We start from the raw sequence: 16,232 nt of genomic DNA on the forward strand, positions 1-16,232 counted from the left end.
GCGGCATTCTTTTTTTTTTCTGGGCCAACTATTCTGGACCAACTATCTTGATGTAAGGTAGTTGGTATTCTGGACCAACTATTTGGTGTAAGGCTGGGCACGTTTTTTGTTTGCAAGCCTCGTTTGTTTGTTAAGAGGCGACAAGTCTCCATGCCACGCACCTGAACGAAATCATCCGCAGCAACAGCAAACTTGTGGAACTTGAGGGACACCGATCCTCCGCCGGGCCTGGTGATGCGGTAAGCGCACACCTGGTTGGGAGGGTACTTCGCAATGCCAAAAGCCGGAGAAGAGATGTTGCCCGACGAGGATGCGATGTCCACTTCGCACCCTAGCGAAACGCACAACCAACAGTTAGGGCGCCCTAAAACGAAAGCACCTACAAAACCCACTCACCCGATCGGAACCTGATGGAGAAGCCCCTGCGGCTGTCTCCGAAGCTGGTGCGGAAGTAGAGGTAGAGGTGGTTGCTCGTTGACATGATGAACTGAGGGTTGTCTCCCAGAGGTCCCGTGAGAACGTTGAGCATGGGATCGGAAGGAAGGGCACCGTCGCGGACCAGGATGGAGTCCTTGGCAGGCTCCAAGTCCAGGTCAACAATCTACGACGGTGGACGTTGTATATTCCTGACGTTGTAAGATGGGTAACGTGGGCAGTTACCTCTAACGAGATGATCTTGCTTTGAGGTGCGGTGATGAGCCATAGACATTCCAGGCCACCGGGATAAGGTTCGGGGTACATGGGAGAGTTGAGCACCTGAGCGCTCGGCTGAGCAAACAGTTCTCCTCCGCACTTGATGGGCTCTGAAGAAGAGAAATTCACTGTGTTTGTATCATGCTGGAGGTAATGCGTGGTATAAGTGACAACGTTGAAATTTGTTATTTATTCTTGCTTACTATTTAGTTGCATTGTCATAATGATAGGTAGTCGTAATGTGTTAACGCTTAATAGTTGTGTGTAATAGTGGCATTGTCGTAATGATAGGTAATCGTAATGCATTAATGCATAATGGTTGTGTGTAATAGTTGCATTGTCAACATTGCATGAAACACCGGAAGTTGCAGTGGAAGTTGAAGTTGCATGAAACACTGGTTCAAGCAGTGCAGCACTTTCTTTTTTCTTTTTCTTTTCAGTTCTGTGTACACCCTGTGTACTTTTCTATTTGTTTTATAAAAGTGCACACTTAGTTCTGGATGAATTCACGGTCAGCCTGCACTTGCTGTATAGGAGGTGTAAAACTGGCAAAAGAGGCAAAAGTGTAACAACATCGAATATATGATATAATGCGGGTCAGTGGCATTGATACCATAGAAATGGACGTTATGGTCGTTTGCAAGGTTGTAATAAACAAAAGACGAGCTACTTCAAAACGGAAACCGACAATGTGAGCTCAAGGAGCAGAACTGTGGTGACTGCATGGAGTGCAGACGACGACGCTTCTGTACTCACTCGTTTGTCTTGGAAGCGACTTCGCCTCGCTAGTATCGAAGCTACGCTTGTACTGTCTGAACTGGTGCCTTAGTTTGATTGTTCATCTTAGTTTTAGTTACTCAGTTCATTTTAGTTCGCTTCATTCAGCTTTATTTCATAAGTTTCTCTACATGATACAGCAAAGGATTGTAATAATTCGGGTCCTGCAGTAGGGAAATTATTACCGTAAATTAGTTTAGTTTCTGTTTCTGTTTCAGGTATTCCGACTGTGCGATATTCATTTCTGTTTCTGTTACCGTTACCCGCTATATTTCTGGTATAATACTGTTTCCATTTCTGTTACCTTTCCCTGCTTACAGCACCAATCTTTGAACTCTCCAGAACTAGCACTGCCAAATCGAAGACACCGGATGCATTTCCATGTCTCCCTCTTTTCTTCTGTGTCTTTTTCTTCCTCATTTGAAAGCACACGCGATGTTACTGGCATTGTGGCACTCACCAGTCTTCCAGCTGGCTCGGAAGCCTCTCTTCTCGGCCGACGCATCTGTCCTGAACTTGATGATCATGAGGTTGGAAGCGGTCGTGAAGGACCTTGAGTTGAGGTCATGCTTTCCAGAGAGGGTCACCAGAGAGACGCTCGACTCTTCCGTCCGTCCGCCGGACAAAACTTGTACAGTGTCGAAATTGGCCTCTGTCTCAAACTCTGAAAACTGATGTTCATGCCTATTTTGAGCACACACACACACACAGACACTCTTTGAGTTTGTTGCACAATTTTAGTGATTCCCCCATATGTGGCATTTCTCCTTATGCTCCACATTAGCAGAAGCCAATGCGCACGCATTTGCACAATGGTGATTGGGGAGTTTCATCGCCAGGGGCGACATTAGCAGAAGCCATGCTTTCGTTGACTATGTACTGTAGGGGGACACGGCTATCTAAAACCAGCACTCTGTGGTTTATCTAATCTCAAATCTCCAGGTGTTGCAAGGCTACTTCTTTCGAGTAATAAACGCATGGTCCACCTTCAAATACAATATTGGCACAACACTTTCAAGCGCAACACAGGTAGTATGGGACGGCAAAGTACTGACAGGCGATTTTAGCTAACCATGTCCCCGACAGTACTTCGTTTTGTGTTCTTGATTAGATGCAGTGGTGTAGCCAGGGGATGGTTTCGGGGCTTCAAACCGGGAGCAACGGCGGGGAAATCGTCCCTCCCCCTCCCATGTGAAGTCCCCTTAGAACACCTCCCGAAATATTTTTCTGGCTGTGCCACTGACCAGATGGAACAATAATTTCTCAGAAATGATCTATGAAGCAGTGAAGAACAACTAGGACTTGGAAGTGTTCAGCCTTCATAATTGAAAAATAATGTATTACTTGGAGTACTATTCCAGTGCCTAGGGGTCCTTCTAATGTCCACTTGCAATCCAGGTTGGGGTCGTACTTGCCGGGGTAGTTTGGTGACTGAATCGAATCTCCTGAGCTTTGCATGTAGAAGTGGCAGGATCCTGCGCGGAAGAGCAGAGCATGTTCTCGCTGGTATTCTAGAACGGCAGCGCAGAACTACTCACCAGGGCAGTTCATCTCGTCCGACTCGTCTCCGCAGTCGTCCTGTCCGTCGCACATCCATTTTTTGTTCATGCATTTGCCATTGCTGCACAGGAAAGAACCTTCAAAAGACAGTGAGAAATCTACGATTAAATATCTTATATATAAAATATAATACATAATATATAATAAAAAATAAATAAATAAATATAATACTTAAATATCTTATATAATACATATTATATTATATATTAAATAATTAATAAATATATTACATTATTAAAATTAAATTAAATATTAAAATCAATTAAATATGTCATATTGAGGTCCGTTTAAGTGTTACATTGTGTTCAACACGAGATCAGCTGTGATAATGAATCGTGCGAAATGTCCTGTTCAACATAGGCGAAGTCCTACATCCGTAAGTCTGTGACCATGTCGAACGCTTGCTACGTGAACCAGTCATCCAGTCAAAATTTGGAAAGGATGTAATGCTTGGAATTGCATGGAAGTTTACTTTTAATGCCACTGCCTACAAGTATCCCGTACAATGTGGCTGGTAAAATCCTCTGGATTACTGACTTCCATGAAAACGGGCAAGACGGGCTTAAAAGGGAACAAGGCTTTCTTTTCAGGGGAGAGTGCAATAACTAGGTTTTGATGTCACAATTGATCGGCTCTCTCGAAGAACTGGGAAGATGCACTGCAAGGCAAGGTTGTGCCAAAATAAGCTTACCTTCTGGACAAGCAGGTACTTGGCAGATGAAGGGCAGGAGCTGCTCGCAGGGAGCCAGAGCCCACTCCTGCGTGCGTTCTCGTATCCTGGCCTGCACACATTGGCCATCCTTGGGTTCTGGCTGCTCGAGGGCCCAGTAGCCCACATACTTTGGTATAAAATAGCCACTCGAAGACTCGAGCGTATTTGTCGACAGGTCATCTACGGACGTGAGGCCTGGCATAAAACAGGAACAAGATGTAGTACTGCAATCATGCAAGGGTTTTTTTGGTGATGATCATTTTTGAAATCTCTCAAAACAGGGCAGGAATGAACGCAAAACCAAATTACAGTGGCACAAGAATGAATTGGCTTATAACATGAAATAGGAGATGAACTTCTTTTTGTCACCTATCTTCACCCTGTCTCGTAATACCTCGGGAGAAGATTGTTCCGGATGAATTGGAGTGTTGTCCATAGCAGAGGCGTAGCCAGAAAAAAATATTTCGGGAGGAGCTCTGTGGGGACTTTGCATGGGGGAGGAGGATTTCCCTCTCATTTCCTTCTCCCAAATGCACTATGAACGGTGTGATTTTGGTTGTGTGAACCCCCGAACCCTTCCTGGCTACGCCACTTGACCATGGTCACTATGTACCGTGCAAAATGGAAGCTTACCTATCCAGTAGGCACTCTGAGGCACATCCTTGAGTCCTGCAGCTGCGAGGCTTCTTGTGAAGTTGTTTTGGTTGTAATTTAATATTAAAGCTAATTGGCTGCCGTACCTGTAGAATGAAACGATGTCTTTAATGTTTCTTTGTCTAATATGAGACAACAGCGAAAACTCAAACTCAACGTCACATCCAGCACATTGGAGATGCGATGCAGTATACAGGTTGTCTGTTAACTATATTCTGAATTTTACAAAATGGGGAATGCTTTCTTTTTTAATTATGATAAAGACTGGTATATTCCAGGTCAAGCGGGCTGTTTCCAGAAAAAGCATCGACTCCATACGCTGCGTGGAGATTGCTGTCGGAAATAATGGCAAATATGGTGGTCATTTCTCTTGCCCCGCAGGAAACTCGCTTTCTCCCTCGCCCTTAAATGCGAGGGAGAACAAAGACTGGAGCGGCATCAGCTCAACAGAAGGGCCGTTGTTGTCACTGCACCGAACTCTTCTTTTATAACCAAAGTTCGTCTGTCAAAAATTATATTTTTAAATGTTTAAAAACTCAAAAGGAAGTAGCTAATGCGGTCATTTTGTGACCCGCTTAACCACGCCATTTTTTTTAAGTAAAAAAGAAGAAAATATTACATTTCCTCATTTTATAAAATTCTGTCCATTCTTAGCGTGGCCACCCGGTACTTCTGCGCAACCCCGTTGATAAGCGATACACGCTAATCGTGAATCTGTAAATGCTTGTCTCTCTCTCGCTCTTTTTCCTCAGTGTAAAACGACGTTATCGAACATCGTTCCCGATACCCTCCATAGCGCTTCGTCGCGGCCGTATACGTGGACGCGACGATCCGGCACCGATCGAGTCGGGCCACGATCGGCAAATTGTCATTCAGCCGGAAGCAGATGAACGAAAAGGCCATAGGCAAACAAGAAGCTTCAACGGTCCTATTGTTCTCGTCTACGAAGTAAGAATCATGGTCATCGTTATGTACCTGTCTCCGCAGGAACTACTGTACTGCACGAACAGACATGTACATGACCATTGCGGCCTTCACATTTAATACGTTATTTCCCCCTCCCTTGTTTCGCAACGCAACTCGTCTTATGTCGTTACGTGCTTTTGCTTCGTCATTGGATAGGGTGGAAAGTTTAATTTACAAGCCAAGTGCGTTAGTTGTCTGCAAAGGGCACGTGCTGTTCTCGTGAAGCTCCTGGCGGCGTCTGTTTGGCGATCTGTTGTCGTGAACGGCACACGACTTATAATGACGCTTTAATTACGGGTATCCTCTATTTAGGTACATTTTCACGAGCTAAATGGGACAAAATAAAGGTACGGTGGGTACCGCAGACGCCATCCTGATCAGACAACGCTAGGATGTTTCGAATGGCGTCTTTATTTACACCAGCGGGACGTTTCTTTGGGACAAGGACTTCAGGATCATTTCAGGACGTCCTTGGGACATCGGTGGTTTGCTGGGTGCAGATCGGGTGCTTCAGTGATTGCAGATTTCGGAAGACTTCGCACAAAATGGAGAGGGGGATAGGGGAACAGTAATATCTCAGTATTAGGGCACAGCATAGCTGCAGTAATCAAGAGGTACAGGTTCGACATTCGGCACTGCATAGTGATGCGTATGTCACGTCATTTTTGTGAGTTTAGCCAACGGTGCACACGGGTAGCATCGCTAGCTGGGCGTCTCTTCGACGTCGATTATGAACTTTTAAGTTTCCTGCAAGCATGAAACACTGCGTCGGCATTCGAGGGTACTTTGTCCCGCTCACAGAAGGCGTACCCTCAAAGGGCTCGCTCACCTGCGGCACACGTCCTCTGCCCTCTTCCAGGAGTGCTGTTTGCTGAAGAACTTGTAGCAGTACACGCCATCCTGGGACCAGCCTATCACAGGAAAAATTCGATTAAAAACAAATGGTTTCCTAATGTATTGTAGCTATTAATGTCTATTGTATTTAATCGTGTTACACACATTAACAAAAATATTTGCCATTAGCACTTAATATCAGACATTCCCAGCATATCCCTGAGTTTGGGGAAAAGACGAATGGACTGAATACAGACACTAACATCGCAATACGTTTCTAGGTTCTGTCACTTTGTCTTTCGCGCAAACTCGAGGATATGTTGCCAACGTCCAGCTCTCTTGCACTTGACTCCTATGTCAACGAAGACCTGTATGTGTCTGGTGAGCTGGTGGTTCGCGTGTTTGAAGAGCGACACGTTTTTTTTCGAGTTTGAGAATTGTTCGAAGATGGGGTACTTAGGTAGTTCGACGTGGTTTACGAGAAGACTGGTCGGGGCACCCATCTGGAGCCCCCCAAGATCACACGTCATGGTCATATGTCATCATAATCTGAATCTTATCCATCGTCTTTCCTGTTTTTCTAGCGGTTTCGATCGTTGTGATTCTGTTGTCCAGTGTCCATTGCTTGCACGCTTTGCTCCCCCTTGGAAGCTCTTTGCCCTCCCCCGGAAAAAAAAATTATGGGAACGCCCAAGCAGTGTACGCATTTATATGCTAGTTTATTTGCAATACTTTATGGTCTGGTGACCGTTAGGTTGGTATGGTACGAGTTGGTTCCTTGAGCACGTCATCCGTCGCAAGGGCAAGCAACCCTCAGGTGGGCAAATTTAATCCGCGGACCGACCGACCGACCACCGAGGCGTCGCTCAATGCCATAGACGTCTCGCGACGAGGAAATTTGAGGTCTTATTACCTTCAGTCTTCGCAAAAAGAAGAGCAGAACCCGGTCATTAATTGGATATCGCACGGAGAGGGGCATATCGTTCTCGCGATCTGTCAAACTCGGAACAAGGACCTCTATGGGCGTCGTTTACGTGGGGGTCGTCTAGTGAAGTTCCGGGGGTGGAAGGTGCGCCGACCGTCTGACGTCCCACCACAAACGGACTTTTAAGATTACATTTGGAAGGCTCCGTTTGTTTCTTTCTTTCCTTACTGCGAGTGCAACAAACTAAATGGTCTGAAAAATATTACCGCGATAAGTCAGGCACAGACAAAAAAAAAATAATAAATAAATAAATAGTAGCTCCGCTACAAATTGTAGCGTAGCTGTCTCTAAATTGCGCAAGACGTTGCTCTCCGCACACTGGCAGAGCAAAATGGAGGGCTTTCATGAGGACGAATCCCGCTGCGGTGACCGGAATGCGGTCGACCCGAAGGTCGTCCGGTGTGACCACAAGGAGCGACGTCACCGTTACATTCCGCTCCTCGAGCGGCTCATCAGCATTTTCTGTTTTACTTTTTTGGATAATGCTACCGAGAACTGGCGATGTCACGTACGAACGCGGCACTATCGCCATGGGTATATGGTCTGCTGTGCTTTCCGTTGGTACTGACCGTACTTTGTAACGGGGTGACGAGGGCATCCGGTTTTTCGAAGTAGAGGAAGTCATGACTAGTAGAGCAGACGACAGCGTTTGTTCGGATGGGGTGCGCCTGAAGGTTATAATGGTACAGAAAGGTCGCGTGTAACGTACGTTATCAGTATGACCACGGCCGTTCCCGCGGATTTTAGTCATAGAGCTAATTGTCATACGAATCGTACAATGCCCTTCAGCAATGGCTTCGAAAAGTAGAAAATTACGTGAGCTGGTAACAGAAAGGCATTTTTAAACAATGTATGGATTTGATGTATTTCTGCGTGGTCGCGCCTTGAATCTGACGCAACTTCAGCAGGTCACTATGACAGTACGATCAATGACACTGCTCTTTTAAGGAGAACCGCCCGTTCAGTGTGCAACGGTCGTAGTAAGCACGGTAAAGTACACGTGTTCTCCCTAGTTGTGCGGAAAATACCGGTCATTGTCATATACAGTCAACCCTCGTTAATATGACCCCCGATAATCTGACCTACGCGCTTTACGACCATACTCCTGGGGAACAATGCAGTGAAACCTCTGCAAATCCCCCCGTTAATATGACAATTCCGCATTATGTCCAAAATTTTCGGGAACGACCATGGTCATAATAACGAGGGTTCACTGTAAACGAAATGTCACATTAACGAACAAGTATTACCTGCGGACGCCGTTGGGAGGAAACGGTTCCCGAGAAGCACTGTCATAAAGCGGGGATGTCGTATTAAAGAGTGTCGTATTAACGAGGTTCAACTGAACTACCCCTTTCTGTAAACTCGCGGTTACTTATAATAACTGCTTATAGAGCTCGTTCCTTTGATAACTTACGATTGCGATGCACCCCCATTGTTAAGCTACGGTGTGAGAGGATATTGTTCAGGGCAAGATGGAGAGAAGCACGCTGGGAATATCCATCGAAGACAAGGAAACTAATAAGTGGGCTGTGCACGGAAACGAAGGTTAAAGGCACCGTAGGGAATGTGACGAGAGGGAAACATACGGGCGGGGCATATTGGCTGCGTGAGTTAGGACGGAGAGTAGACAAAAGAAATTAATCGAACGGAGACCCTGGAGGGGATAGCGAGGAGATGTCGACATGCAATGAACGGCGGAAGTGGAACGGGAGAGGCAAGCGCAAGATGCTTTGCCTTCGAAAGAGTTGAGGAAGATCTTCGTTCAGAAATGGGGGCTGATACAGAGTTTGAAAGGGACGATTGCAATAAACCTCTACCCGAGGAACGTCATCGTGACGTTGGTAGACAGACTGAAACCGAAACAGATTTTAAAAGGGGAGAGCTGGGTTCCACGAATGGGCATTTGTTCGTTTTGAAAGAAAATTAGGACCGAAGGTCGCGTCCCTTTCAGGGACCATCGTAATCCTCTCAAAACCGTGGTTTTCGGACGCCACCTTGTTCGCAACCATAGCTCCGAGCATATAGTTCAACTCTACCAAATTGGTGGCGCTGTCGAACACTATGACGTCATTTGTTTACAAACAGGGTGAGTTTACGAGCCAAGCATGTATCCGGAGCCTTTATGTCCCCCCCCCCCTTTTTTTTTTTTTTTTTTTTTTTGCCTACGAGGTTTGCAGGAAACGCAAACTTTGAGCAGACACTCGACAGCTGAATGACGACTTCTATCGCCAACTGTAGGATGGGACAAACGTTAGCTTGCCCACATCACGCTTCAAAAATAAAGCGCCACCTGCGGCAAAGCAAGCGCCACCTTTTTACAAAAGCAAGCGCCACCTGTGGCGCTCAAGGGAATGACGACTTTGCCGCTGTTCTACCCTGTGTTTTCTGGGATTTTAGCGTACGACTCAACTATACACTCTTAAAAATGAACTTCACCTCATAGCACGCTCCTAGCCAACCATTATCTCGAATGATATCGTTATCTGCCCTGATTTGTTGAAAACGGGGGGCGTACGCCATTTCTGTGACATTTATGCTGTTCATAATTGTCACAGAAAAGGCGTACGCCCCGTGTTTTCAACAAATCAGGGCAGATAACGATATCATTCGAGATAATGGTTGGCTAGGAGCGTGCTATGAGGTGAAGTTCATTTTTAAGAGTGTATTTCCAACGTCTCCTTTGTGCCGGTGGCCGAATGTATAATTTTCCGGTGCGTGGCGCTTGTTTGTTTCCCTCTCATTGACCGGGACCCGTGTGGGGGCAATGGGCGTAACAATGGCCGCGTTGGCGCCCTTCTTTGTTTTATTCTAGATGTTCTTTCTTTGTTTCCTTCGTGTTTGTGTACGCCGCTCGATGTGAATATACAGCCTGCGATTTAAAGCTGGGAAAATTCGAAGCGTGGCTGAAGATGACTCTGTCATGAGTTGAGCGCAAGAAGACATAGTTCGGGTACGTGGTTCAGCGGTATAGCGATGCGTGCATCGATCCTCGAGAAGATACTGTTAACGTGTCTTTATTCCCGATTGTATTTTCGCGAATTTCGCGGCAGCTAAAAAAATCGCGAAAAATTGTACTCGCGAACACAGCGTGACGTTTATCCCGCGAAAGGAAACAGCCCTAGAAGCGCGAAATTAAATACTCGCGAATAACTGCGCGCTTAGCGAAAATTAATACGTCGCGAATAAAAATACGTTTACGGTATTCTGGTTCAGACGAGGGCGTTCTTCGGTCCGACAGGCTGCCAAGGAAGATCCGTCAAACGTTCTTGACCGTTTCCACATATTTCTCCAGGCGTCCTTTGAACCGCCGAGCTCCTCCGTCTCAGGTCTTTGTATTTCAAGTCCAAGTCTTGGTTTCTACCTATCATCATCATCATCATCTCCGTAATGTCCGGATTCCGCTCGTCTGCAACCTGAGTTCATCTACATTGTCATCTTTCATCGGTAACTGGTACTAAACCCATTTATGATCGTTCCCGATCTTGTCACGGAACTCACGGTTGATGGGCGTATATCACTTTACAGCCTCCGGTCGCCGAGAGTCTCGTGGTTGTCTTTGAATTCATTCGTGGTCACTTCAGCCAATTGAACGAAGACGTGAGAGGCACAAGCTCAGGCTGAACTCGCAACTTTACCGTGCAAGGAAGATTACAAGAATGACTGAAGACTTCGAATGCAAAGCAAGCACCGACTTATTACCACGGAGTGTTCTGGAACGACTTATCCGTTACAAAATTCATCAAATACATTCATTCATTAAATAAATAAATAAATAAATTCATTACAAATTTCATCGTTTATCCGTTGCGCCACCGGAAGTATACAGCCGTTACCTCCATCGCTTCCTTCAGCCTTTTATTACTAGTCAATGGTTATAGACGTTAACACCCCTCTCACGGGGGGAATTGCGTAAGAGAATAATAATGGTAATGGTCAAATGGTAATAAGAAAAGTAAAAAGACAGCCTGTGAGTAGCCAGGGTCGTGCTCAAGACTGGAAAAGGTGTTAGGTTCGAATCCTGCCACCGGCTGTGCCGTCTGGAGTCTTCCCTGGGGTTTTGCGAAGACTATCCAGACGAATGTCAGCACAGCTCTCCCTGAAGTCGGCCCAGGACGCATACTAACCCCTCTGTCCCCCACTCCTTCCTGCTGTCCTCTTTCCACCTATCCCCGTCTGTATGCCGTTTATAGCCACAGTTGCTTCGCGTAGCTAACACACACACAACAACAACAACAAAAAGGCGGTCTGTGCACTTTGTGTATACGTCTACGCCTAAACGGTTCTATACACTCAAACTCCTTTACAACGAAACTCAGGGGACAGGAAAAAAAAATTCGCTGTAAAGGTATTTTCGTTAAAAAGATGTCCATTATTGGACCGATAGGCTCCAGCGGGACCGCAAAAAAAAAAAAAAAAAAATTGCTGTAGTGGTATTTTCGTTAAAAAGGTGTTCGCTATAAAGGAGTTTGACTGTAGTATATAGTCATGTTTTACCAGAGTCAGGCGTATCAAGGCCAGTTAAACGTTATTGGCAAACTCAGTTCTCCCGAAAGGGTCAAGAGCCAGCCACATCCGCGAAACGTCTCTGTCCGTCATAAGAAGCGGCGACTTTCGAAAGTCATTTGTGGAGCAACTGACAGGAGCTTGTGTAACTGTAAAGTAATTCTTCTACTGGTTTCCTCAGCTTGCCTGAAGTTTCCCGCGTAAACAACGTGGGTGAAATCCCTCCACTCAGTGATTTATCCAGAATCCCAAGCACGGAGGGGTCTTCGAAAAAAATTGGGGGGGGGGGGCGGGGGGGGGAGTCGTTATTATAGTCACGTCATTACACCTTAACATATCATTACCGACATGTGTCTAAACCAGAAACCGCAGGGGCATCTCCTATAGGGGGTACACAGCTGAAAAAGTTGGGGGGTGTCACTGAACCTTTGGGGGGGTGTACGAGGGGGGTGGGGATCTGGATAAATCACTGCCTCCACTTCATTACAATGCCGGTGTGCTGCAAAGTACTCTTTAACGGGAAGTTCTTTGGAAGCGTACAGAGAAAGTCACATTTTTTTTTTAGATTCTGTTTTTCGGAATACTTCTTCACTTTCGTCACCGAGTGACTTTGTGGTGTATATGCGACTGCAAAGAGGTAACTCACCGTCCTGGCAACTCAGCTGGCCACCCTGTAAAGAAGAATAAAGACGTCACATTGAATCCTGCGATGCCACTCCCTTCGAGACATTCTAAATGACTAGCACTCGTAACCCCCTTCAGCGCCCACAATATGCAGCCAGAAATGATCTTTTGTCCTTTGCACAGACGCACCACGCCTAATGTGTTTGTTTGGGCTTAACCCATAGTTGCTATTCATGCTTCACTTTTTTCCTTCTTTTTTCTTTCTTTCGTTGTTCTTCGCTTTAGAAATTGCTGCGCGAAAGCTTCGACTGAATTTCGGAGTTGTGGTTAATAGGCGTATTTCGTGATTTTCGCCGCCGCTGGATTTCAAAACGAAGGGGGTGAGGGTTTGTTCGTGCTGCTCTTATACTTCGCACTCGCACCACTTTCCGTTCCGCCTCAAAAATCCTAGTTCTTCAGTAGAACGCTGCATCGATTTGCATCAGCATGAACGAGGGTTTTTGAGAGCAGATGTTTTGAAGGCGTATTGAAAAAGAAAAAAAAAAAGAAAGACACCGGAAGTATGCTGTGTTGACCGCCCGCGCAGTTACGAAGGCACTTTTTTTTATGGATGAAGGAAAAACACGCCACGCGAACTGACTGTCAAAAGCAGGGCGTTTCTCCTCGGTCATTCCGTCGCTGATATTCATGCAATTCGAGGCATTCTTCCTCAACGGTATGCGTTGCTCTTCCTCAAGTGGAAGACGAAGTCATCGAGAAATTTTGAAGAAACAAAAAACAGCGTACGGTGGGACCCTTTAATTTCGCGGCCCCATTTTTGGCGAATCGGGCGCGAAGCACAGATTCGCGGTCACTAAATTTCGCGAGTCCGTGCCAGCTGCGAAAATGAAGTTTCTGATAGCGGCATGGTGCTTGAATTGTCATTGTCCGATCGATATTTTTGCGCGGTGCCCTTATAAATCCTCGATTTTTTTTTTATATTTTTCAGTGCACAAAGATTCGGGGCCTTACTACACTCTTAAAAATGAACTTCACCGCATAGCACGCTCCTAGATAGCCGTTATCTCGAATAATATCGTTATCTGCCCTGATTTGTTGCAAACGGGAGGCGTACGCCTTTTTTTGTGTGACAATGATGAACAGCATAAGTGTCACAAAAAAGGCGTACGCCTCCCGTTTTCAACAAATCAGGGCAGTTAACGATATCATTCGAGATAACGGTTGGCTAGGAGAGTGCTATGCGGTGAAGTTCGTTTCTAAGAGTGTAGATCTATATGGGGGTTTTGTACTTTACACTTTGAAACCAGAACTTCACCACAGAGCACGGTGAAGGCCAACCCTTGGCACAGAATGATATCTTTATCACTGCTGATTTGTGGAAAGCGTGGGGGCGTACGCCTTTTTGTGTCAATTAACGTAACTGTAAAAGTGTCACAAAAGGGCACACGGCTCCCGTTTTTAACCAACCGGGGTCGATCGTGGTGGTCGTTGGCTGAGAGCGTACTCTGCGGTGAAGCTCAGGTGATGTCTGTCAGACATACGTCGGCATAGGACAGTTCCTTAGAAGTCGGCCCAGGACGCACATTCCCCCAGAGCGTTAGTCGTGACGTTGCTCACCTCTTTGAAGTCGACAACGGCGAGCTCTGTCAACAGTACCCACCACCAGTTTTAAGAGTGGGACAGCTCAGTGCGCCACCACAAACACGGCGATTCTTATATGCAGGGTGTTTCACTTAAAAAGTGATAACAAAAATTCTAACGCGACGTACTCTCCGGAGGATTGTGGGACTTTCGTCAATTGCCTTCTGGAAACTTCTGGCACCATTCAGGAAGGCTTTGGACAATTTTTAATTTAGGGAAATTTATTTTTGTTAATTGAACTTCGAAAATTGCCAAGCGAACCCCACTTTTTTTTACAGAAGTATGAAGTCCTCTACGGATAACCGCAGACCCAACAAAAACTATGCACAGTATTAGCAGATGTATGTAGTATTGTATGTAGTAGCAGAAATAGTCGGAAAAAATTAGCAAAAATTACGCGTTAGCCCCGCCGGATTGATTGTCGCAAAGAAGCGCGAAGCGTCTAGAGGAGGAAGTGTCCCTGCCTTCATAATTTTTTTGCCTTCTTTGTGATAAGACAGTTGTTTTGTTTTTTGTGATAAGACAGTTGTCACAGCATCACGGTGAAAGCAGGAGAAAGAAAGATAAAAAAAAGAGACGGGGACACTTCCTCCTCTCCGCGCATCTTCCGTGAGCTGTTCTTTGCGACAATCAAGCAGGAGGGGCTAAAGCGTAATTTTTACTAATTTTTCTTTTCGACAATTTATGTTGCGCTACTGTGCATAGTTTTTGTTGGGTCTGCTGTTATCCGTGGAGGACTTCATTGCTCTGTTAAAGTGACGTTCGCTTGGTAATTTTCAAAGTTCAATTGAAAAAAAAAAATAAATTTCCCGCAATTAAAAACTGTCCATAGCCTCGCTAAATGGTGGCAAGAGTTTCCAGAAGGTAATTGCCGGAAGCTCCACAATTCTCCAGCGAGTACGTTTCATTTTTATCTTTTTCATTTTTATTAATTTTTTTTATTCATTAGGTCATTTATTATTTTTATCATTCTTTATTCATTTTTTATCATTTTAGGTAAAACACCCTGTATGGTATATCAAAGAAAGAATACAGAAAACATTTCTCCTCTCTCGAAAGCGAGGGTTAAGATTTATTTTCCTTCATACCCTGGCCAAGTTGGCCTAGACAGGCTTGACACTCGACCCCTGAACGTGGCGGAAGGCTTCAGGGGATTTGCCTCCTGCCTCGACGCGACCTGCGCTACGTGCAGGCATAAAAAAAATGAATCAGGTTATTTTAAACCGTTTGCGGTCCTCTATTCTGTAGAGGATCCGACAGTTCCTTTCCCATAACAAAAGAACACTTTGCGTTTGTACTGTACAAGAAGTGGAACAGAGTTCGATGTTTACCACGTGTATCGGACGCATTCTTTTCAGCACTTCTACCAAAAGGCACCAAATTTCCGTGGCGTATTGTGGAACGGTATATGGCTGTTGTCCGCTTCGATGTAGCCAAACGGGGAAACGTTTAGTTTGCGGGTCTACCTTCTTCGGCCTTGGGATATTTTTAGGGCATGCAACATAGCTGGCCTCCGCTGTAACAACCGAACTATTGGATTCGATAGGTTTGTATTGGATAGCGAAAAAAAAAAGATAAATAAACGTAGTTGATGTAGAATCGGTACACCAAATACTAATACAGCTAGACAACGTTTCCACAATTAACTGTTATCAACAAACAGATGGAAGGCGCCCTTATCGTTCTGTGTAAGTGTAATGTTAAGCTCTAGAAACAGAACTTCACCGCAAAACGTAGGCGTAGAAGAAAAAAAAAGGCGTACGCCCCCTCCCCCCCCCCCCCCCCCCCCTGTCTTCTAATGAGAGGCGATAAGGCGATGAGAGGCAATGGTTGGCGCACAGCGTGCTAATCCGGTGAAGTCCTGTTTTTGGAGTGTGGGGCAGTTTGCATTAATTTGCGTTAGTAGTTTCAGAAAGGCGTACGCCCCGCTCTCTCCTGAAATTGGAGGCGATAGCTGTCATCATTAGGCGCAATGGATGCCGTATACACTCTTAAAGATGAACTTCACCACATAGCACGCTCCTATAGTCAATCATCATCTCGAATGATATCGTTATCTGCCCTGATTTGTTGAAAATGGGAGGCGTACGCCTTTTTTGTGGCATTTCTGCTGTTCGTAATTGTCACAAAAAAGGTGTACGCCCCCCGTTTTCCATGAATCAGAGCAGATAACGATATCATTCGAGATGATGGTTGGCTGGATGGATGGTTGGAGCGTGCTATGCGCTGAAGTTCATTTCTAAGAGTGTATTTAGTATAAAGTGTGTTATGCGGTGAAGG

The 16,232-nt window shown here is 45.6% G+C and overlaps 2 protein-coding genes across 2 annotated transcripts in view; one reads left to right on the forward strand and one right to left on the reverse strand.

Annotated features, from left to right (window-relative positions):
* Positions 1-16,232, reverse strand: part of LOC135368897 (uncharacterized) — a 37,268-nt gene that overhangs the window by 16,791 nt on the left and 4,245 nt on the right. Inside the window, exons 2-11 of the mRNA XM_064602448.1 lie at positions 12,334-12,358; positions 6,192-6,273; positions 4,376-4,482; positions 3,722-3,937; positions 3,009-3,107; positions 2,815-2,945; positions 1,931-2,141; positions 661-803; positions 397-601; positions 162-331 (exon numbers count right to left, since the gene is read on the reverse strand). Coding sequence (XP_064458518.1) covers positions 162-331; positions 397-601; positions 661-803; positions 1,931-2,141; positions 2,815-2,945; positions 3,009-3,107; positions 3,722-3,937; positions 4,376-4,482; positions 6,192-6,273; positions 12,334-12,358 — 1,389 coding nt within the window. The remainder of the gene's footprint in view (positions 1-161; positions 332-396; positions 602-660; positions 804-1,930; positions 2,142-2,814; positions 2,946-3,008; positions 3,108-3,721; positions 3,938-4,375; positions 4,483-6,191; positions 6,274-12,333; positions 12,359-16,232) is intronic.
* LOC135368896 (wings apart-like protein homolog) overlaps positions 1-16,232 on the forward strand; it is a 62,883-nt gene that overhangs the window by 1,376 nt on the left and 45,275 nt on the right. The gene's annotated exons all lie outside the window — the stretch shown is intronic.

The sequence above is a fragment of the Ornithodoros turicata genome, chromosome 9 (assembly GCF_037126465.1).
Source record: "Ornithodoros turicata isolate Travis chromosome 9, ASM3712646v1, whole genome shotgun sequence".
Lineage (NCBI taxonomy): Eukaryota > Metazoa > Arthropoda > Arachnida > Ixodida > Argasidae > Ornithodoros > Ornithodoros turicata.